Raw genomic sequence first — 17,447 nt, forward strand, 5'->3', positions numbered from 1 at the left:
AGACCCACCAACAAGTCCAGGGGATTAGCCCAACCAATCGGCGCGTCCGACCCTGGGGCCCCACGCTCTGCGACCGTTCCGTCTCTCCGAAGGAAGGTACGCCGTACGCCTCGAATAGTTCGCTCAGCTCCGACAGGCGCTTTAGTTCAGAAATTCCGTCGTGCGCAATAAACGTGAGAACGATAAACGAAAACGTGAACCGGTTCTTCCTGCTTGCACGAGCGAATCCCTAAATTCCTCTGGAACCGTCAACAACACTCGCAGGTCAGGTGAGTACTCATCGCATCGCAGAATGGACTCGCGGGTCCCTTTCGATGCAGCTACGACGGTGAGATCAATGATCGGCAACGCGATCGATCGCCTCGTCAAAATGGCTCCGATCTCTCCGAGGATTTTTTAGCACGTTAAGTTAGGATATGACATTGATTATTATATCCCAGGAACGTTATCTTATCCTATACCATCTACATTGCAAATTCATCGCGATATCTGTTTGTATTTTCCGGTTTACTTATCAAACTTTTGAGAATCTATCTTCTTCCCTTCTTCCTCATCGAGATTACACAAGACTTGCATTTTCGTTTCGTATATATTCACAATTGCCAACATTTCGAAGCACCACGCGAACCGATTTTAACATTCGTCGATATTTTTTAAAGTACCGTTAATGGAATAAGTTTGTGTGTGTGTGTCACGAGGATAAAATACACGTAACTTCTAAGAAATTTCAAAGCCTGCGTTTTCTTATCAGCAGTTTCCTCATCCATAAAAAAATATGCTGAATAACAATTTTATAAAAATGTTAGGAATTCCTCAAATATCAAAGCGCATAAATGTGTTGAAACAAATTGAAAATTTCTATATCACAAAAGTTATTATTTAATTCGAATTCGAAAGTTATTAATTAATTTGAAGATTTTGTAGGGGCTGTATTGACCTGTCACGGATTATACGTAAATTGTTACTGATTCTCGTTGTTTTCAGCTTGCAATAATTATGACATTCAGACGCATTGTCTTCTCGAGTCATTCTTATTTCCGATTCTATCCTTCACCTATACGTCAATGTGACCTGGAAACTGCTGCTGACTATCGAATGCAAATTTCAATCGCGAAGATATCGCGTCGATGTCAACTGTCGCGAACGATCGCGGAATTTTCTTGGAGCTTGTTACTCAGTATATTTGCGCATCGGCGGCACTGTCGATGAAAATTCGCAGTTTGCACGCTCGTAGCGCAACGTGGTTATTGACTTGAAATGTCGCTTGTATATAGTGATCTCATCGTGTATTTTTAGACGTCATATATGCGCGAATCTCGAATTCACGAATTCGATCGGTGAGATTCTCAATTATAGGCCAACCTCTCTCATTGACTTTCACGAAACTTTTCATAAGTTTCACAAACGAAGACACATAGGTGCGAGAAAATCCGTGAATCCTTCGCATAATATCGAATATCAAATTGTACGATTACTCGCGCAAACGAAGCGTAGTATCTCGAAAACATCGAATAGCCTTTTTTATTTTTCTGTATTATCTTATCGTTAGATACAAAATTCAAGAACATAAATATGTAGATTGAAAAATTAGTTAATTTAGTTGCAGGCATAAATTTTTTGTTAAAAAAGGATTGTGTTAACTTATCTTAACATATTCTAATTTCATGATTTATACACAATTGATATGCATATCTTATTTAACAGATAACCCGCATATAGAATTTTATCATGTATTTTCAAAAATGTATATCATATAAAACTAGGAAAAAGTTTTTTATATTACACTAAATATACAAGAGGATATATATGAAAGTTAAATAATGTACCAGTCAATCCGCTTTTACCCACCCAATAAATATTTAAATTCTTGTGTATAAACGTATCTCCATCTTAATTTAGCTAATAAGTAAAAATCGATTAAAAATGAGTAGATAAGTCGATTATGTAATAATTTAAAAGATAACAACTGTTACTTACTAAGTAGCAAATAATTAAAAAAAGAAAAAGGCCTCTCTGGTCACTCTGAAAGCATCACGACGTATATTATCTATCCACTTTTCTTATCACGATATTATTCCACACATGCTATTGGCGATATCGAGCTAATCAAGTCTATAGAACCTCCCATTATGTTTTCCAAAATATCGTCACTTTTCATTTTTAACGTTGATTTTTAACTTTTTGATTCCGTCTTTGATTTAAGAAAATAAATTCTTATCCACAAGCGGAAATCTGACGTCTCGTGCTCGGTTCACTACAATGCGGCGTATTTCGATTGGCTCTATTATTATTATGTGCTTTCGCGAATCGCGCCATTACGCAATAGCAAGGTCAGTGTCTACCCAGATAATCTATTTTTGCGTGTAAGAACCACAAGATCCATTGCGCGTCTGTCGAGTCTGATTGTGAAAGCGAGCGAATGCCTGATGACGGTCAAGGTGCGAATAAAGCCGCTACTGTATAGCGTATCTCTGACAAAATATGTCAGATCGTCATGTTACACATTTCATATTGAATGCTGTTATTTGAAATAATAGATATACACGTATCTCTGGAATATGCCTCTTCTATTTTATAGAAATTTATAATTTAAATTTTTACTCTTGAAAAATTTAATCCTACAATTATATAAATTGTTTTTAATAATGCATCAGATTCCTGTTAATATTATTTTTCTGCAATATCTCCAAATTAACTGAAATATTTTTATTTATGCGTGTAAGTGAAAAAAAAATGTTATATTTATAAAAGCGTTTAAAAAAATTATTACTAATTCAAAATACTTTTCAATAGTATTATCTCGCTGCTAAGCGTAAAATCTTTTCCTTGTCAGGACGCTTTTATTCGAATTTATCACGGACACATAAATATCGAATAGAAGATTAAATGTACCGATTCATTCTTTTTACCATTTTGTCTTTTTTATTATAAGTCAAGCAAAGAGGAAAACATACATGATATTCTATGTAATGCGTTCCGGCAATTAAGCATTTTATCAATGCGATGATTAATGCGGTGCGATAAAAGAGATAAATGATTAATACGTGTCGCTGATCATATACTGAGTTTCAGGATGTCACTGGTGAACAAAGTAATTGGAGGGAAAATAAATCTTATTTAAAAAAATCATAATATAATGCAATATTTTTTAGCGAATTGTGTGAATGCTTTTATTATCGTTTATATATAAATAATATAAAGAAAAGAATATAATCACTATATCAACCGGAAGTATAAATCAAAATTTAAGAATCGATCTACTACTAATCGAGAAACAGTCTGCTGAGAAAAATTGCACGAGAGCGATGGAATATACATACGTATTTTTTTCTTCGAACACGTTTTCTTTGTGTTCCTGATATTAACAAACGATGCCTGATATTAGTGCAGCAAAATTATTAAAAATCATCATCTGAAGTCACCGGTATAATGTTTTTATTTAATTATACATTATTCAATATCATTTTTATAATTCAGCAAATATTTCAGAAATATTCCATTTCATTTTTCTCAGTTTAATTTTTCGTTGACTGAAAATGGTAATTCGATGAGACTCGAACTTGAGTATCTCCAGTAATGATTCCAGTATTATTAACAAAGAGCATTTATAAGAACGCTACTCCCGGAAGATATCACGGCTCAATTCATGTGCAACTATAAAAGGCTACATGGCAACAAATGTACTTTCGTTCCACGACACATGAACCATCGGAACGATTTTCTCAATGCCATGCGGTTACGACGAGGCCGCACGATGATGGGACAATGTCGACATTTCGAAAACATTAAGTAGTTTCTGCATACTTTTTGAATCACAAGAAAGACAATGCCAACTTTGTCGCAATCACATCAAAGTAAAAAAAAAAAATAATCGTATTAATTATTTCATCACGAGGCACTATAATGTAAATGATTTATTAGAAATCACACATGTCGTTTATTTCTTAATAGAATTTATGCCCTGAGTTCTAGATAATATTGAATGATGAGAAAATCTAAAACGGTAAATTTCTATTATCGCAATGTTGTACTAATTGGAAACATATAATTGCAGACTATTAAGTTTCAGAATCTTATCAGTATATCGTATGCTGAAAATATCCAGCAAAATACAAAAGATTTAACGAAGCATAATTGTACAGGCTGATATACATATTCATAAAGTTATTCTTTATAATCGTTCTTTATAGAACTGTTGCGTATCTAAATCATAAATAAAATAGATTAATATATCTAATTTTTACCAATGGACAGATCAAATTAATTAAATAAATTAAAATATAGAAACAAATGAGCGATCAGAAATATTCTGTAGAACCACACGATTTTTTTAGTACTATTTCTATCTGCGTTCTATGCAGCATATGAAGATATCATGAGCCGTATTTACATTCGAGCAAAGTACGTATATGTCTTTTGTCCTTCGCATCATTCATAAGCGGACAACTGAACAGCCTCATATCTTTCGTCTGTATCGAATACGAAATATCGATACGTGTGGCCGTATCATCCGTACTCACTACTTCCATTTCTCTTTCTCTTCTGCCGAATCACGTAGACCTAAAAGGTCAACGACGTGGATTGACCTCCAACGGGCTGACGGTTACTGACATGAAAAAAGCCATGTCATACGAAGCATGAGAAGCACAAATAAGCTAGATACTAACGAGATATTATCATCATTAATCGATGATTTCTAGGAATTAAAGCTCTCGAGGAAAATGTAGTGAAGTAATTGAAATACGATGTTTTCGAAGGAAATTCCTGTGTAAAATTAGAAAATACAATTCGGAAATGTCTAGAAATAAAAAACTGTTCATATACATATATTCGTGAACTTACTTTTGTACATATATATATGAATGTGTGCAGTATGATTTTTTAGAGAAAGAGAGAATTTTAAGAAGCTGATAATGCGAAAAAAGATAAAAAAGAATAAAGAGAAAATAGTCTATGAGTTTTTGTTCAAGTAAATCATTTGGATCAAAAAACTCGCCGACTATTCTTTCTTTTCTATTTATTCTCTGCTTCAATCAAAATAATTTTTTTATTATCGAGAAAGAGAGAAAAAGACAGAAAAGAGAGAGAAAGATGGAAAAAGTTCAAAGAAGTTCAAAACAGAATTTTGAAAAAATCTGGCATATATACGGATGCAACTGCTCGCTATTTGAACACATGCACAAACGCACACATAATGCTTATTGACTATATACTAAATTACAACAGGTAATAACGCAGCCGGAGACAAAACAAATATGTTCTTCGAGTACAGAGTACAAGAGATAAATATACCGATATCACGAAGAGATAAAACTCTATGATATCTTTCGCGACAAAAAGAAAATTGCGGAGCTGTTCTTAAGAGTTAAATCGTAGCTATATATATGAGAGGATAAGAGTTATTTAATTAAAAAGTTAATTTACACGTGGAACTTTCTCTGGATTTTTAAAATAAATTGATAATAACAATTAAATTAAAGATATACTGTCTAAGAGTTCAGATCCAAGTCCAAGTCCAAAGTTATATATTTATTTCATAATTCCATAATTTCTAAAAAGAAATATTATTTTTGTATTTTACCTTTACTTTTATAAAAACGTAAATGAGTCGTAAATATTTTACCGTTAATTACTTAATAATAATATATCAATTGCATTACAATGAGATTTGCTATGTAATAATTGAAATCTAAATTACATCATTAAAATAAGAAATATTTTGAATAATATATAAGAAACATTGACGGTACCAACTAATTTGCAGCACTAGTACCGGATAATTGCGCAATAATATATTCATCACAATACGACGGTTTTAAAAGAAGTTAAATATAAATATATTGTACCTAATATCTGCTTTGCATACAACCATTGAACTGAAGAGACCAGACGCGCGATCCATCATTGTAGCATTCGCGTTATTAATATAATTGCAACGGTCGCGTAATTGCATAAGTCCCAATTACGACGCGACGAAACAAGAGCATTACAATTAGAGTAATAGAATCCGGTTTTCGCAAAAAAAAACAAAAAGAAAAACGAGAATGTACTCTTACACTTAACATCTGCGTTTAATGAGTAAAACGATATATGTTACGATTTATACATATTCGCCGATTAAAGTTGTATGTATGTGTATGTATACATATGTGAATAATAATCAATAGCACATATATTATATATTCATTAGCATTCCGCAAACCGTTCGGACTATACATATTTGTGCTACATAGAGATGCTGACATTTTACACATCAATCTGGGAATAGATTCTTTGTGTACAATGCTACTAATAAAAAAGATTTCTATATGAACTAATAATAAATATGTATACTACTATGTATATATGCATCTACATACAATGAATAGCAAAATAATTTATTATTATTACATCATTGATAATTGATGATAATATTCTTTTAAACTTGTATATTCTTTTATTAATTCGCAAATGACTAATAGCACAAGACACTATTTGTTATTAAATAAACATAGAAAACACGAATAGTATACAAAAGTACTAAAGTGTTTGCTAGCCCCTGAGTGAATGACAATCGTTCACGATGAAGCGTCAAATGATAGACTGTATGTGCAATTTCTATTTGGAAAGCAAAATACGCCTCCTCGAAGCGCATTCACGTCGTACATAAACATAAAGAATGTGCAATACACGTTTGCGTACGTTCGATGGAATGTGATTAAGTGGTATGGGTAATCGCAAAAAATATCAGACTGCAAAAGCAATCATGTTTTAACATCGATATTTTTCCGTGTAAGATTTCCGTGTAGGATTTAAACGCGCAATTTGTGACAATCACGTTGCAATCTTAAAATTATCCGCGCTGCATAATTATAAATTATTATTATAAAAAAGAAAAGATTGATCAATACAGCATAGTTGCCATCGGCCAATCGCGCTACATACTTGAGTAAGGCATTAACAACTTGGTCGAGAGAACACGGTAAACTGATTTGATAATTGATTTGAATATTTTATAGAAATAAAATTGTAAATAAAAAAAAAAGGATTTTTAAAAAGCTATTTATTTAATTAATGTTTAATATATTTAAATAAAGCATCAAAAGATTTATATATATATGTTTTCTCATTACTAGTTTGACATAACTACAACATAAAGCTTTACATAACATATTATTCTTGGCTTTTTTCTCGGCATTTTCCTCTTCAATAAAAAAATTATATATAAAATTTTCTGATGTAGTTATATGTCAAACCAGTAATGTGACAAAACATATATCGAAAATATCTTAGAATTTCGTGAACAAAAATAAGAATTCTTTAAAAAATTATATTTGTCAACAGGAGTTTATCTGTACAAGTATTTTTAAGCTTAATAAAAATAATCAGTATTTTGCTTGCTTAACTAAATCGAAATCCTTTTAAACGTCCAAGTTCATTTTTAACTTCCGTCTTAAAATTCTTCCAAGAATATTTTCTCATAATTTTCTGTTTTAACTCTCTATTGGCGCGTTATTTCCACGCAATGCATTCTTGTTATCTACATAATCTGCTGTCTTACTCGAAAAAATGCCAGCTTATGTAGAGATTTATTGAGAGGCCTCTTTCGAATCAGGTTGATCTTCCGCTCCGCGCTTCTGGACCCACCGGCAATTTAGGGCTTAAAGGAAGGGACCCGACCACCTGCGCTTGCCTTGCCTCGGAGCAAGTAACACTACCTGGTCCAAACTCCGCCGAGTTATCTTTCAGAGATCGAACAAAGACTCCAGATGGAACTCGCGGGCCCTATACTTAGCTTCCGTCTCTTAAACTCACATTCACACGTATGTTTGTTCACTTTACGCATTCGATCTTCTGGAGTTTTGTATTCCATTTAACAACGGCGGACCATTTTTTTCTCGAACAATTTCTTCACTGAATCTTTCAACAAAGAAAGGCTCCATATGACGCTAAAAGGAAGAAAGCTGAATTTTTGTGGAAAAAAACGTTTCCTAAATATTTTCTTTCGGTTGATCTCAAAGGAACGTGTTACGAAGTAGCCGAGACGACAAGAAATACTGATGTTGGCGCAGATGTCAAACACGAAGATGAATCTCTTAATTCGTGAAGATTATTCGATCGAGTAACCGAGATTTAAAATGGCATTCCAGGGATCGAAGGGAATCTTAAATCCTACTCTTTGTTCGATTACAATACAATTTAAAGAAATCACCGAGTAACGTGAATAAATATCAACGAACTCTCGTGAAATCGCACCTCAGTGATTACTCATGTTACCGAGTGAGATAAACACGAGAGGCATCAGTGTAAGATAACTCCATTGTCCTCAAGAGACGAGAAGCATCTCGAGTGATTATTGCGCAGCGGGTTGATTAAAACACGTATTGTAAATTTCCCGAGAAATAAAATAACTAGTCGCGCGATTTTCACTCAAATACGCCTACCGAAATAATATCGTTAAATAAATATTGTCTGTCTTATCGCGCTGCTTTTTCAATTTTAATTGCAATTCTAATTCAAGACTATTCAGAATTGTTTCCCGTATTTCTGATACGCAAAAATAACTCCGTGATTTTAGCATTTGCATGTCACTCTGTGACGTTTCTCTACCGCATACTAATGTACTTCTTATGTAGGATATACGTATCGGTGATAACTATTCTTTGCACACTTCCATTTGAATAGTTCGCCGCGCCAAGAAATTGTTTACGCAGAAGAGAGCGTAAGAACGACGCAGCAACTCGTATAAATTCCGCTTCAGGAATTAATGCACATTTAATCTGCGCTCAGTCAGATCAGCTGGAGGAACATGAAAATTAAGATACAATATAAATAAGCCTGTTCGACATCTAAGCGAGCGATAACAATGTGAATTTTAAAATAGATGCGCATTTTAGAATTTTACCAATGTTTCATAATAAAATAATATATATATTGTATACATTATTAAATATAGGGGATGCACCTCTATAAATGAAAGTTGTCAAATTTCATGTTTATGATAATTAATTTTAACAACGCGATGTAAAAATCGTGTGTTAAATGAAAGGGATGTAGCATAAATCGTTTTTTTTTTTTTTTTTTAAATCAATTGTTTGGCGACATAAAGGCGAGACTTTGCAAGTTATAAAGTTCAAAGATCTCATCCTGCTTACTCATCCTACGCAATTCTAATCTGTGTTTATCTGAAAATTTTTTGCCATTTTAAGAACTTTCGTTTGTGTACTTGTGCGTACTTACGACATTTCGAACAGATCTTTCGGTTAACATAATGTAACACACCTCAGGAGCGAAAAACATTGAAAATCGTGACTGATAAAAGCTATCAATCAGAAAATCGATCTTCGTATCTAAGCGGACTCAACTCTTGATAAAAAAGTACGTGATGTAAAAACATACATCGATTGAATATACTTGTGTAATATTTGTACGAATTGCTCGCTATATAATAATTCCAAAATAAGTGAAATATAGACTCTAAAAATGTTAAATGTTCGCAAATCTCTTCTTTTTTCTTCTATCGTTCATTATTTATAAAATTGTAGCTCTTTATTAAGATTGCATATGTTATAATATTTTGCAACAGTTGAATAAATTTTGAAGACAATAATATTCCTTCACGTCGGTTAGGATATTGTCCTTCTCACCAAATTTACAACTAAATATACCTGTAAAAGGAACAAAGATCTCCTCTTGTGTTTAATAATCAAGAGTTACATGAAAATGATATAATATTCGATTTATAATGACATTATCGTAATTAGAATAATTCTTATTGTAATAATAATTATAATGATAATTATGTTCTTTTTCTACTGCAAAAAAGATAGCGCCCTTGACATAAATGTAACTGTAAATGGAGTAATTTAATGATTGGTCTCAACGTTAAAATTGTATAAAAATATAAGATAATGAGACATATAGCATCGGGATTTTATAACATTATCAACGTGATTTTAAACATTATTCAATCACGTATTAGATATCTATTTTCCAAGTAAAATACTTCCTCATCTCATCATATATAGACATATTAAGATAATGTTGCGCAATAACAATAATTGCCCAATGTATCGTTAATGTGTTCAATAATAATTGCGGGTTGTTCAATAATCACTGGTGCGCAATATTTCTGATTTTCCATTCTTCGAATACTTTCTGATTTTGCAGTCGTCAAACTAGAATTCGTCACGCGTTTTCATTTCTGTCGAAAAGTTCGCACCGAATCCGATCTATTCACGTACGTGCCAGAAGTCGCTCCGGTCTGCAAACCGTCACGGTTATCTAACGTCAGCGTTCGTAGGTGGGGCATGAACGTTGTGCAGTAACAGTGCTACATCGGGTGCAACTGCGTCCGCTAAAATCTCTGATATCACGAACAGAGCGCAGTTTGTATTGTTCCTCGAGCTCGTGTAATACAGCCTCCCTTGAATCGGAATAAAGGTATATTTTCGCGAATATGATAGAACTTTTAATTATCATTGTTTAATCAAATGTTTGACAGTTTGATAATTCCGCGGAATCTCAGAGTTTATGGACTGCGTTGTGTACAAAAAGAATTAACATTTCGCGATAAGTAATATAGAAATTGATTAAATTATTTTATTTATTTTGATTTTTTATTATTTTTTTTTGGAAGAGTGTCAAGAGAAGCGTACGTAATTTAATATAAGAAATTGTAATAGCGAATGGAAGTTTTATTCTGAGAAAAAATCATTTTGTTTATTTGGAATCGTAAGAGTTTCCGCTCTCTTGTATTTGATTGCAGTATGAACATGATACTCCGACGTAGCAATCGATTTCTTGGAACTTTAATATAGATTTGTCATGCAACATGACAATATAAAAGTATATTTGTAGTATTCTAAATTGTGGGCGTACAAACAGTTATAAAAATTAGTAATATTAATTTTTTTTATATATCTTTTAAATTTTTGTACATTGTCCATTTTTCGGTCTATCATTCAGTAACGTTTCGAGAAGTCTAACAAAGCACCATTTGCCTTCACAAACTGGCCACCAGATGTTACTTGAGAAAGAATGAGAGAAAGTTTCATGTTACACGAAATGGCTAAAAAATGGTGCATTTCTTATGGGAACCATAGATTTTAGAAATTATATACTAAGAAAAAGTATTTAATTATTTATAGAAAATATAAAGAATAAGTTAGTAATTCTTGTAAAATCAAACATTTTCAAATTTACAAAAATTCTGAATAAATATTAAATTCGCCCTGTGTAAGAATTATTATAATTATTTATTAGAAATTTATAAAATTATTTATACATATTTATTTAGAATTATTATAATTGTATTGTATAATTATATGTATTATGTATTATGTAAAAAATATTAAATCTATTCCCCCATTCTGTATATTGTTCACTAATAACCTTCACTGCAAAATAATTAAAACATTTACTATATGGCCCCTCACCCAATATGTAATTAAAGTTATTCAATTATGGTGGACTATTCTAATATAACAAAAGTTCATTATGTCAATATTTTCGATCATAGCATGCGTCGGAATTATTGACAAGCACAGATACATTAATAGACATGTAAAAAAAATTCCTAAAATATCCTAAAAGATCTCGTAAAATATCTTTATCGTCCAGTAATAAAATTGGATCATTTTCAGAATACGCCATAACATGGAAATCTCGGCAGCTTCGCTGCTGACCATCTTCTTGGCGGCTACTACTGTCACGGATGGCGTGCCCACAAGTACTGTTTCGATTTCACCTACTATTACGGAGTTTGTTCGCAATGAAGCGAATGCGATAACTACCGAATCTGTGAAGTCGACGACGCAGAGCAAATTTATAGATTATGCCAGACCTTTCTCGAATATAAAGAATATATTGATGCAGGAGATTCGCACTTTAGACAAAGATGTTTCCGATGTCAAGGTCAGTATTTAATTATATGAAAAACGTTGCATAATATTTTTAATCATTTAACAAATTATAATGGTCAGTCTCTCGTATCTTCCCGTATTAAAAGAAAAATTCAATTTCGCCGAATACTTTTTTATTACATGAATTATTAAGAGATCATAAATTATAATATATTTACGTTAAAGAATTAAAATTATTCTATCAAATATAATTTCAAAAATCAAATATATATATATATATATGTCATATCCTGGAATACAGTTAGTCTCAATCTGATCTTTATTGTGCTTTTAATCACAACTAAAAACGATTACGCAGATTCAGGAAGAGGTAGCAGAGACCTTGAAGGCTGAAGCGCAAAGAGACCATACAGATTTGCGAATCAAAACGACTGCTAAACCGAGCAACTTAACGACAAAGAAAGTGAAACTTGCGACGGAGAATAAAGAATTCAAGAAATTCGACAATGCAATCTATGACGAGGAATTAAATGAAAACGACGAGGAGGACTACTACGATGAAGACGGGGATACGGAGCTCGACGACGATGACGAAGAAGTCATGACGCAGTGTCCTGATTATTGCAAATGCGCAGGGCAATACGCCGCCGCAATGACTGCCACGTATGTTTCATAGCTTCTATAATCGTATTATTATATAACGGAATAACAACATCCCTTGGTGTGACGGTAGATAAAGAGCTCACTGATAGACCATTTCCTGCTCAGAAAGAGAGAGCAATTATTATAACATATTTCTTCACATTAAAACAGTGCTCGGATTTAGTTGCACATTTCGGCCCGATTCCGTGGCTCACGCCTATTGCCCCCCACTCACCGCTCGTGCGTTAGCGACGAGTCGCCAGATACGCGTAACTAAGGAGCGCGACGTTTAAAAATTGCTCGCGTAATCGAATAAATATTCCATTTTTGCTTTATGCATCTCGCGATCTTGATCCTTTGAATGTCATTGTTTATGCAATTTACCTGAAGATATAAGCATGAATACATAATATATGAGATACTTAAAAAATTACGACGAATGTAACAGTAATTATAATTATTTCATCACATTATAACGGTTTCCTTTAGATTTTTTCTAAATTTTTCCAAAATTAAAATATTCGCATTTAGTTTTAGCTATATAATAGAACCGCATGATAGTCTTTTGCCAAATTCTCACAAAATATTTCCTAGAATGATTAAATCCCGTTCATTAATGCCAAACATATGATTACTAATTTGCATTTATAGCAATTACATTTATAGCAATTATACGTAACCAAATAGTATTGATATGCAAATTTTTTCCAATAATTATCTTTATTTTCCCTTTCCCCTTTATCCGTAGATGCACCAAATTAGTGGATGAACAAGCCTTCGGACCAGGCATTGCGCATCTGCGAATCGAAAACGCCCCCCCGATTCAATTAGGACCGAATGCCCTGCGAGCTCGCGGTCTCCAGCAATTGGAGTCCATTGCCATCGTCGACACGCAGATAGACGAGCTAGATCGTACTGCATTTAACGGCATCACATATCTGTTTGCGGTGAACTTGACGCGCAATGGCCTTCACGATATCCATCCGAATACCTTCCAGAACAACACGCAGCTCAGTTTACTCACAATCTCCGGTAACATGTTGAAACACATGCACGACGTACATACGAAGCCGACAAAGCACTACCTGTTGCATGCATCATCAATCAATGATTTCGATTTCTCGAACAACGGTATAATACGACTGAAACGCACCGCCTTTTCCAAGATGCAAAGCCTCAGTTACATCAATCTGCGCGGCAATAGATTGAGAGAAATCGATAGCGCGATCTTTGACTCGCTGGACTCGCTCATGGAAGTAGACCTCTCGGATAATACTCTGAATGAGCTTCCGCTCGATCTGTTCATTGGCAAAGAAATACAAACTCTTCGTGTCGCTGGTAAAAAGATGACCATATTTTTGCAATATAATTTAAATTAGAAAATAAGCGCAAGTGTGCAAGACAAAGTGTGCAACTAATTATTGAATTTAACAGAGAAATAATTAAGTAGATTTTTATTTTATCGGTTTATTGCTGATGCCGATGAATAAACTAAGATCGGATACTTCATTGTTGAGAAACACTGATTAATATAGAAGAAATTACTTTCAGGAAATAATCTATCGACGTTGGCCACCATAAGTGCTTCAAAACTGACGACGCTTGACGCTTCGAGGAACAAGATCAGAGTAATCGCCAAAGAGGATTTGAATGGCGTACCATTATTGGACACACTATATATCAAATCGAACAATCTGAAAAGGATTCACCAACACGCTTTCAGCGATCTCGATCAATTGCGACATCTTGATATCAGTGACAACAAGCTCTCCTCGTTAACGGAGCATCATTTCAAAGATAATCCGAGATTACAGGTTCTGCTGATGAATGATAATCCCACTTTACAAACTTTACCAGTTTTCAAAACTTACGGCTTGGTATACGATACATTTAGGTAAAATATCTCAGCCTATTATTATATTTAAAAAATATAAGAAGTGAGCAAATCTTATATATCAATAATTATCGTTATTTAACAGCGTCTTCCGTTTTGAATGCGCGAATTGTGGCCTGGATAATCTCAAACCGGGCACATTTGACGAAATGCCGGCGATAACTCGATTGAATCTCGCGAAGAATCGTCTAAGCAGTTTGCCTATAGGACTCCTGGAACGCCTCTCGTCCCTACGAGAATTGGATCTCTCCGATAATATCATCTCTACTCTGCAACCGGGAATGTTCCACGGTGCCGAGAGTTTGAACAAGCTGAGTCTCGCGCATAATCCATTGACTACACTGCAAGTGACGCCGTTCTTGAATACACCAGGACTTGTGAAACTGGACGTGAGTCGTTGCAACCTCGAACGTGTTTGGAGCGAAGCTAGAGTACCGTTGAAAAGTCTTCGGTAAGATTTAAAGAAATAAAATTTCTTCCGTATAATCCTCATAACTCTTCTTACATAACTTTCCTCTTCTATATATATACATATAATCTTTTATCAATTTTTTAATTTGAGGATTATTTAAAGTTTCCTCTTAATAAAAACAGAAATTTCGCCATAATAAAATTTTTTGTATTTACAAATAAGATATTAAGATATTTATTAATCAGTGTATTTCATGCTTTCGTTCCTTTTCAGATTCCTGTCGGTTCGCGGTAATCTTTTACAACGAATCACTGTCGAAGAACTTAGAGCTACGCCAAAACTGTCGGGTCTAGATTTATCGCACAATCCTCTAAATTGTGACGAGGAATTTAATCAAGCTCTGCAATGGCTCACCGATCGCGGTGTTACACCGACGGAGACACTTGGGTTAGTAAATATTCATATTCATTGTCCCCAGCTTGTATATTACACAAGAATTATCTCAATATCTCATGATGCTTTTTATAGATATGTCAATGATTTTGCTGATGTTGACGACGACGCCGATTCGAAGGGCATCAGTCAATGGACAGATTTGGCAAAGATAGCTTGTGAGGGAATCGAGGATGGTCCACCACCTAGACAGGCTCCTGGCAAAAACATACAACCAAAGGACGTTTTTCTCGACATCCCAGATGACTCCGATTCTCTACTCACACTCACAAACGAGCTCGATAAGGACGAGGTAAGACGATAGCGAGTAACATTTCTCAGCAACATGCCCGTTGAAAATATCCTTTATGTACTTTAATTATCCTCAATTTCTTCGAGATATTATAATGTTTCAATCTCGATAATATCATCGCGAAACAATGACGCAATAATGTCAAATGCATTTGTTACAGGAGCTTCTCAAGCTGAACATTGATCATGGTATACATGCCGATGACCCGCGATTCTTGGAAGATCAGGAGTACGACGAGGACTTCAGGATCACCACGGAATATCACTCTTGGTACAACTTGAGACCTGGCTTCAAAATCTGGCTAGTTTCCGGTACTGTCTTGTTCGTTTTGGTCGTGTTCCTGTTGGTAGCGCGCATCGCTTGCTGTTTGGCGAACAAACGAGGACGTGGCCCCGTTCTCAGGCCGCCTATGATCCTTCGTCAAGGTCTGGTCGACAATAAGAATTGCGGTTTGGTCTACAAACCCCTGCAGGAAGAAATAGCCACACCTCACATGCCGAAACGAGGTAGCTTCTACTCCAGCAGCACCTTCCATTACGATAAAATCGTGCCAGAGAGTGTATAAAGAAAAAGTGTTTCCTGATTAATTAAGTGATCAATTACGAAGCGACCGACCGATGTGATTCATCTTAACCGCCGAAAACTACTTTGCGTCGCTTTCGCAAATCAAGAGATATTCTTTACAGACTGTTATTGGTTGAACGACGAAGTCGATACGAGAAGAGGAAAAAGCGATTTTTTTCTCGCAAAAATATGTATTAATTACGGTTTCCAATTAGAACAAAATTAGGCAGACTCTTCTCTGTTTGATCATAGGTAACAATATACATACATATGATCTTATCAGTAAGTTTTCATTTCTATTGAAAAGATATCAAAATCAAAACAAATATAACTGTCAGCATTTAATTAGACCTTGTAAAAATGTATACGATTTATCGAAATGCATCTTGTTTTTGAGCTTTATCACGTTTTCAAAGTTTACAAAAATAGCGATTAATATATAAGTACGTTTATTATCGTTATTAACGCAAAGACGATGCCTGATAGAAGTAATAATTTAGATATAAGCTGCAATGCTATATCTTACAATCAGTTCAGAACATGAATCCCTTTATATGTATATGGAAATGATAGCAAAGTACTTATTATTTATAGATTTTATTTAAAGCTTATAACTTTACTCGTCGCTTAAGCAGCGATCAGGCGAATTTCAAGGTTTAATTTAAATTTTTTTAAACGGTACTGCTTGTTTATAGAAAGATATAAGCCAATACAGAAATTATAAAGGTATAACTTAATAATATTGATATTGAAAATTAATGTAGAAAATTTGAGCAAAAATGTGTCAATTGGTGATCGATGATGGATGAATGAGGGAACTATGCGTATGATAAATGCAAAATTTTATACAAAACAAGATAAAACAGAGCTTTTTTTAAGATATCCAATCAAAGTGATATATGCCAATACAGTACCACGTAACACTACCATAAATAATTATAGTTTTCAATTACTTATGGTGACAATATTTTTATCCGGCGGAGGTCCGTAAACTTACATACGACATTAACATTTTGCAAAATGTTGTGTCGCTGCGCAAATATTATTATACACTATTATATATATGTTGTAAATAACATTTGTAATAATAAAAAAATATCGTTTTAATAAAATATTAAGTAAAATTAAAGTTTATTTTCCGTCTTAATCGATGTTGCAAAAAAAGCGAGCATTTAAAAAAAGAGATACTTATAGAGATATTAGAAATCAAGAAGGTGCAATTAGAAACGAAAAATACTTCGTTAACTTGTTTTTACACATGACCGACATTCATCCAAGGTTCAATACGAAAACAAAACTTGCACAAAAGCTAATATATCTATAGAGATAAATGACGTGAACTAAACG

At 33.8% G+C, this 17,447-nt stretch overlaps 2 protein-coding genes across 4 annotated transcripts in view; one reads left to right on the forward strand and one right to left on the reverse strand.

The window, feature by feature from the left end:
• LOC115234743 (acidic leucine-rich nuclear phosphoprotein 32-related protein-like) overlaps positions 1-17,447 on the reverse strand; it is a 65,973-nt gene that overhangs the window by 40,407 nt on the left and 8,119 nt on the right. The gene's annotated exons all lie outside the window — the stretch shown is intronic.
• On the forward strand, positions 103-17,228 carry LOC115234741 (insulin-like growth factor-binding protein complex acid labile subunit). 2 transcript variants are annotated; one of them, XM_029806049.1, is made up of 9 exons: positions 103-269; positions 11,625-11,895; positions 12,202-12,506; positions 13,234-13,823; positions 14,037-14,379; positions 14,465-14,830; positions 15,065-15,238; positions 15,320-15,536; positions 15,697-17,228. In XM_029806049.1, exons 2-9 carry the CDS (start codon positions 11,638-11,640, stop codon positions 16,099-16,101), a joined length of 2,658 nt encoding a protein of 885 aa, XP_029661909.1. In that variant the 5' UTR covers positions 103-269; positions 11,625-11,637; the 3' UTR covers positions 16,102-17,228. The 2 variants fall into 2 exon arrangements, with proteins under 2 accessions (XP_029661909.1, XP_029661910.1); XM_029806050.1 differs by lacking the exon at positions 103-269 and adding an exon at positions 10,252-10,422.

This window comes from Formica exsecta, unplaced genomic scaffold (assembly GCF_003651465.1).
Source record: "Formica exsecta isolate Colony F162 unplaced genomic scaffold, ASM365146v1 scaffold201, whole genome shotgun sequence".
In the NCBI taxonomy this organism is placed as follows: domain Eukaryota; kingdom Metazoa; phylum Arthropoda; class Insecta; order Hymenoptera; family Formicidae; genus Formica; species Formica exsecta.

Coding starts and splice junctions, on each gene's coding strand:
- LOC115234741 (XM_029806049.1), top strand. CDS start 11,638: ATGGAAATCTCGGCAGCTTCGCTGCTGACCATCTTCTTGGCGGCTACT. Junction 11,896..12,201: donor AAGATGTTTCCGATGTCAAG/GTCAGTATTTAA, acceptor ACGATTACGCAG/ATTCAGGAAGAGGTAGCAGA. Junction 15,239..15,319: donor ACACCGACGGAGACACTTGG/GTTAGTAAATAT, acceptor TGCTTTTTATAG/ATATGTCAATGATTTTGCTG.